Below are 6,769 nucleotides of genomic sequence, written 5' to 3' on the forward strand. Positions count from 1 at the left end.
ATATTCCTCACTAATAACAGTTTTTGAAAGAAGTCAACATCCTCATTAAGATAACATTAACTGAATCAGATTAGCCACCATGAATTTGTTGCTAATTAACATGACCAAAAAAAAAAGAAGAATGACAGGAAAATGCATAGGAGAGAATGTGAGAGGAATTAAATTGAGCATGACTCGAGTGACAAAGAGACCGATTTTGGCCGGTTAATACAGAATTGGGCAGGGGTGGGTTGGTGGGTGGGGGGATGGGGAGGGGGGGGGGGGGGGGCAAGAAGAAGGGGACCCAAAAGCAGACACTTGCCCTAGTCCTGCTCCATGCACTGACCAGCAACACTGTTTCCAAGTAAAGGAGTTGCAATCTATTTAAAGCTGCGTTTGACTGAGTGCCCGCTAACAGTGCCCCCTGGGTGAACAGCATCTCTCCTATTCTCCCCAAACAAAGGGCTCATTTGGATGGCAGGATACATGGACAGAGGGAGAGAGGAAGAGTCCATTTAGCCTTTTTTCCTCTTCTTTCTCCTCTCCTCCATCCCCCTCTCTTGCGGAGGACTCTTTGTGTAAATGCATCGCAGAGACTAAGGAGAAGCACGCAAACATGGGGCCGATTTGATAACTCAGAAAAAAAAAAAAAACTCCAATACATCCCAATGTGTGGCAATAAGACATAGGTATGCCTCTCACGAAATCGGTTTCTCCTCCAAAGATATGAAATGAGGACACAGAAAGAATGGCTCATTAAAGGAAGCCGTGCCATGAAAAGGCCTGCTTGTTGTCTGCTCCCAGTAGATGGGCTACTTAAAAGCGCCGGGTGTCATGGTAGATTCTCAGAGCTGCCTCTTTTGGGGTCATTTTTCCTCCGCCCATGAACCTCATCTTTCATGGGGGGGGGGCTCACAAAGCTCAACTGTGCCACTTGGGCATATAACAACCATAAAGGCTTACTTCTTATCGAGAAGAAAAAACACTGACTTCAAGATGGTATTCATGGTGTAAAGGCCTTTTATCACTAAGAGAAGAAAGACAATAATTGGAGAGCGAGATAATCACATAGAGAAAAAAAAAATACATTTGTGTAATAACACACTGTCACACTCAGCACCGGCCCACACGACAGCATTCTAAAGGCTTTGTATGACTGCTGGAAGCCTATTTCAAGCAGGATAAGGACTCTCCTTATGCAACCTGGCATGGCAATAAAGATGAAGTTTTTCCTTACTGTGTGCGCAAGGCCTTTACCTGCAGTCCTTCAGTGCCTGGCTGCTGCAGGAGTTTGACTGTACGGCCCCCCGCCGTCTTCTGGCTGCGGCCCTCATGCCAGGTCAGGTTCCCCCCGGTGCAGCGGGAGAGGTGGTACTTGAAGTCCTCGGGAAGGGCCTTGTACTCCACAGCTGGGCGACAGAAACTAAAACTAGCGGCAGCTAGAGACCGAGAACAGAGAAAGAAAGAAAGAAAGAAAGAGGGAAAAAGAAAGAGGAAAAGACAGTGACCATAAGAAAGAAAGAAAGAAAGAAGGGAGAAAATAAGGAAAGAAAGTATTATTAACAATTATGAATCTGACGTGATGTTACATCTCCGTGTGTCCTGACACCTAAGAGGTTTCTGACACTCCTAGATTCACTCCATTTCCTCCCTTCTAGAGAGGAAACTACAAATCATCAGCCTTGTCAGGCTCGTTGCTCTTGATTTAATCGATAATGTCCATCATTTTTCTCTCAAGTCCTTGCTGATCCGCTGTCATGGCTGGCCTTTGCCCTTAGACTAATTGCAGGGACACATATTCAACTGGGTTCCTCTTACACACCTTCTTCGCTGGCTGTTACAGAGATGAGGCTTTACTCATCTTTGCTATTGATGAGAAGAAAATTGAAATAAAAATATTTGCTGTTTATTTCCGTGTTTATTTGACCCATTGTTTTGAATTGTGCGTGTGTGCTTGAATCGGTCTGAGTTTAATAAAGTTGAATGTTTAATCTGTGTCTCTGACACAGATACACACAAATATTGCGCTGCCGTGTTTAGTAAATAATTCATGAGTGTACGGGGCGCTGTTTAAACTGGGAATATGCAAATAATTTTGCTTGTGTTTTTAAGTCAATCATTCACATATCCTTGGAGAGAGCACGTAATTGCTAAGGTCCTGCTTAGTTTGTTCTAATCTAAATGGATGTGCGCACATTAGAGTGAGAATGATACTAGGAGGCATCACAGATCTGAGATCCAGCTTCATGTAAGCTCTTGGTTACAGTATAATTTAATTCAGCAGCCAGAGAAGTGATCGCAGCTTAACATGTCGTCTTTTAACTGCAAATTTTTATTGCATTTCTCATAAATGAAAGGAAAAGGCGATTTAATAAAGGAGCGCCATTTTGCAGACAATCAAATCAAGCACCAAAGCCCTGACACAAGGGTGATGTGCATTTTGGAAGGGATGCTTTCGCTCTCATCATTGTGAATGAGTTTCTTTTTGTACTCTTCCATGCTTTAGTTTCCAAAATCTATGCTCTTCTATCTAATCATTCCTTTCTCTGTCTCTTTAAGGACCTATAGACGTTTTATTCACAACCATCCTATCTATCTTCATGATTCAAACATTGATGCAAAACCCTTCCAATGACAGAAAATAAAAATACTACTGCCACTAATGGCACCATCACCACCAACACTACTACTACTACTACTACTACTACTAGCCTACTACTACTATTACTACCACTACTACCACCACTACTACTACTACTACTAGCACTACTACTTCTACCACTACTACTACCACTACTACTTCTACTACTCCTCCTCCTCCTACTATTTCTACCATTACTACTACTACCACTACTACTACTACTACTACTACTACTACTTCTACTACTACTACAACTACAGTACTTCTACTACTACCACTACTATTACAATGACATGTTTCTGATCTTTTGTCACAGAATCTCCCAGATGCATGGATCAGTATCAGTGATAGTCATCATGGCAACACTGGTAATGTTTGAGGATTACAACAGTATCCAGAGGCATCATTTACGGTGCAGTGGTAATGATGATCTAATCCTACGGTGGATTCATTCATTTGGCAATGTTAGAGCTGTGTTGGCGAGCAAACTGTGTCTCGCTGATAATGAATTTGATTTACAGAGCTTGTAAAATCTTACGGTTGAAGCAGCTTGCTTCATTCAAACACTTACGCATGCATACATACTGTACATATGAGACTGTTAAAAAGAAATGTACTGCATACTGTAATGGTGCTGTAGAGAGCAGTTAGGCTGTTTCCAGAGACCCAAGCTACTGAACAGCAGCCATAAGTTGGTTTGGTGCAACCACACACTGAGCTAAACATCTACCAGCTGCCACCCATCTCCCTTTATCGGCATCAGCCCAATTCAAGGAGAGACTTTTTTCTTCTAAAGGGCTGCACTGTACTCCCCATAACCCAACGTGACACCCACAGATAGATAATGGTCATTTACATTCTCATCTATGACAGCCAGCAGATGTTGCTCTCTCGCTTTGCATTCTGGGCGATCTCTGGGCGATCTGGCAGTCCCAGTGTGCAGCAGGTGGCGTGTTTCTCATCACGGCGCCCAGAGAGAAACACGCCGATGCTCAGTACTTCAGTCTGCCACCGCCGCTTTTTAATGATTTACTAGGCGGCACAGGTTGGGGCTGCTTCTCCACTTCATTTGTAGCATGCTTCTAGGCAGCGCAGGCCATGTGTGTGTGTGTATGTGAGTGTGTATGTGTGTGTGTGTGTGTGTGGGTGTGTGTGTGTGTGTGCGTATGTGCGCGCGCACTCATTAAAATCTCTCTCCCCTCTAATTGACACCATAGGTTTTTAGCACAAATGGGGACAACCAGTCAAATGTGATGGGGGTGTTGTGGGTGGTGAGGGCTTAGGGGAAAAGATAAAAGGATGTCTTTTTCTTCACAGTCTTGTAGTGTGTGTGTGTGTGTGTGTGTGTGTGTGTGTGTGTGTGTGTGTGTGTGCGCGCGCCTGTATGTGTGCGCATTTGAGTATGTGAGTATGTGTCTGTGTGTGTGTCAATGTGTCTGTGTGTGTGTCTATGTTTCTCTCTGTGTGTGTGTGTGTGTGTGCGCATGTGTCTGTGTGTACTCGTGTCTGTGTGTGTGCTTGAGTGTGTGTGTGTGTGTGTGTGTGTGTGTGTGTGTGTGCGAGTGTTTGTGTGTGTGTGGGTTATGGCTTGAACTCCCTAGTTCACAGACGGTCTACAAAGAGAGTCCATTCCTCCATGTGACTTGTGGGTGTGAGTTTGTTTTTATATCTGTCTGTGTGTGTGTGTGTGTGTGTGTGTAAAACTAATCTGTCCATGAATAAGTGCTATAGTCTCAGACAAACACAGAGCCTTTGATTGCCTCTGATCCCCTTGTCCTTCAGAACTAGACTCGTATTTGTGTGTGTTTGTGTGTGTGTGTGTGTGTGTGTGTGTGTGTGTGTGTTTGTGTGTGTGTGTGTGTGTGTGTGTGTGTACGTGTGTGTGTGTGTGAGAGAGAGAGAGAGAGAGAGAGATAGAGAGATAAAAAGTGAGTAAGAGAGAACAAAACAGATTGGAAGTGGGCTGTGTGGAAGATGGGGGCTGTAGTCGGCTGACTTTTATGAAGGGACATTTTTAATGTAGCATGCATTTATGTGTGATCGCAGTTCTGTGATCATGGTGAATGTGAATGTGTGTTAGCAGGTGATGGATTCCCTTTTGAGGTTTGTGTGTGTTTCCATATGTGCACATGAACATATGTGCCATTTTCTGTGCATACATCGAAGGTCGGACTGTAAGCAGACATTTACACGCGCTGAAAGTCCTTGCACCACCTATGCAGTCACCACACTGGGAGATGATTTGACATTCATTCGCTACATGTATATGTGCCGTATTGGGGTTACTGTGAGTTGGACCATGCTTACAACAGCAGAGCATCACTCTCCCACATATTCGGCACAGTTAGACTGCCCAAAAATGGCACCACAGAAAAGAGGGTAAAAGAGTTCACAGCACGCTGTGAAAGACCTGTCAAGGGGGTCACAGTAACCATAAAGGGCCATAATGACGGTCACAACAACCAGCCATTATGAGCTGATGACCGTTATGACAGACCACAAGCTATTTGTTTTTGGTACATGTATAATCCCCCAAGGTTTTTTTTTTTTTTTTTTTTAATCATTATCTTCACTTTCAAGTCTTGGTCATTCATCATATCAATGGTAGCCTATATCAATGGTGATGGTCTTCTTTGTAATCATGCACAGACCTACCATTTGCTGAAATTTCCATAGTAAATGTATTCATCCATCTATCCACATAATCAAACATCCATCCATCCACTGCCACTCTATCCAACTACCCACCTGCTTATCCATCTGTCCATATCTCTAGTCACCCCAGAGATAAGACTATAACTGTTGTTTAGGCGAAGGTGTCCTAAAGCACTTATCTGCTTTCCCCTTTCCCTCTATCTGAGAGCGGCAGTGAAATTTGCACTTCTGCTGAGTGATCACAATTTATTATTCATAAAGTCCACTATAGATCCATCCGTTCACATCAGGGCACTAAACTGTCTGTGCTGTACATTCTATGCGGCGAGAACTGAGTGAGGTAATTCGTGGCTTTGGCACCTTTGGACAAGTTCAGACCTGATTGCGATGACACCCATGGGAAAAACAACATCCACCGCAAACGTGACCTAAATGTGGCGCGCATAAGTCATAAACAGTACAACACTGGACACATTTGTGAATTACTCTAGGTTCTCACTGTAACATCTGAAAGCAGGAAGTATTGAGGATAATGATGTAAAAGATTGTGATAGAATGAGGAAAAATACAGTCATGACAATAAGCATGTTACAAATGCTAGAAATGTAACCGTGAGGTGACACTGCGCTCCGAACCTGTTTGGCAAGAATTTATAGACTAAATGGCGATCACTAGGAAAAGATCAAAAGATAGGACAACTCAAAACATGTTAACAATGTTTACATTAAATCCCTGCCCTTTCAACCCCCCTCCCAGCTATATTTGCTGAGTGTATTTGTCCTAAGGTTCCAGTCTGAAAGTTAAAGCGCCTGTATGGTTAATGACAATCTGCCTGTGTCTGATCTTTGCGATCATTATTGCAAAAGAAACTCGCCAGTTTTTTGATACAGGTAGTCTGTAAATTATACATAGCAATAGCATACATGATTATGTAGGTTATTAATTTCACAAAGTAGACTTTGTCTCAAGAATGTTTTGTCACCTCATAGAGCCCCATGTTTACTATAAGAAGTGGGTGATGTAAATGCTGATTTTATGTTAGAAGTGAATACAAGCATCCGAGCTTGGAACAATAAATAGAAAGTTTATGTTTGAACTTACCGTCCACGGCCATGGCACAGGGTCCCCGCAACTCCTCCAAAAGATGGTTTACTGAACGTATTCCATTCTGGTGGAGTTTAAATGAGCCCGGAGTCCGAATCTCCTCAGTCCGCCGACCGCGCTCTCCTCGCAGCCCTTGGAGCTGGAGCACGTCCGTGAGTACAAATTGTATTCACCCTCCCTGAGCGCTCTCCCGAGATAACCACTCCCCTTCACACAGGAGGACAGGTGTCACATCGGCAGACAGACTGGGTCGCACAGGGTCCAAACCACTGTACTCCGACTTGCTTATAGACCAATAAGCATTCTTTAAGGGTTCACACGCATTTCTCTGAAAAAAAAAACAGGGGACAGGAGGAGGCCACCTGCTGGTGAAATTGCAGCTCGGTAGCA

The 6,769-nt window shown here is 43.7% G+C and overlaps 1 protein-coding gene across 2 annotated transcripts in view; it reads right to left on the minus strand.

Annotated features, from left to right (window-relative positions):
- The window catches only part of samd10a (sterile alpha motif domain containing 10a), a 17,526-nt gene extending 10,985 nt beyond the window's left edge, over positions 1 to 6,541 (minus strand). For both annotated transcript variants that reach the window (XM_062541481.1, XM_062541480.1), the window contains exons 1-2: positions 6,377 to 6,541; positions 1,237 to 1,418 (exon numbers count right to left, since the gene is read on the minus strand). In XM_062541481.1, the coding sequence (XP_062397465.1) occupies positions 1,237 to 1,418; positions 6,377 to 6,389 (195 nt within the window). In that variant the 5' untranslated portion in view covers positions 6,390 to 6,541. The remainder of the gene's footprint in view (positions 1 to 1,236; positions 1,419 to 6,376) is intronic.
- Positions 6,542 to 6,769: the final 228 nt, after the last annotated feature.

Source organism: Sardina pilchardus, chromosome 7 (assembly GCF_963854185.1).
Source record: "Sardina pilchardus chromosome 7, fSarPil1.1, whole genome shotgun sequence".
Taxonomy (NCBI): domain Eukaryota; kingdom Metazoa; phylum Chordata; class Actinopteri; order Clupeiformes; family Clupeidae; genus Sardina; species Sardina pilchardus.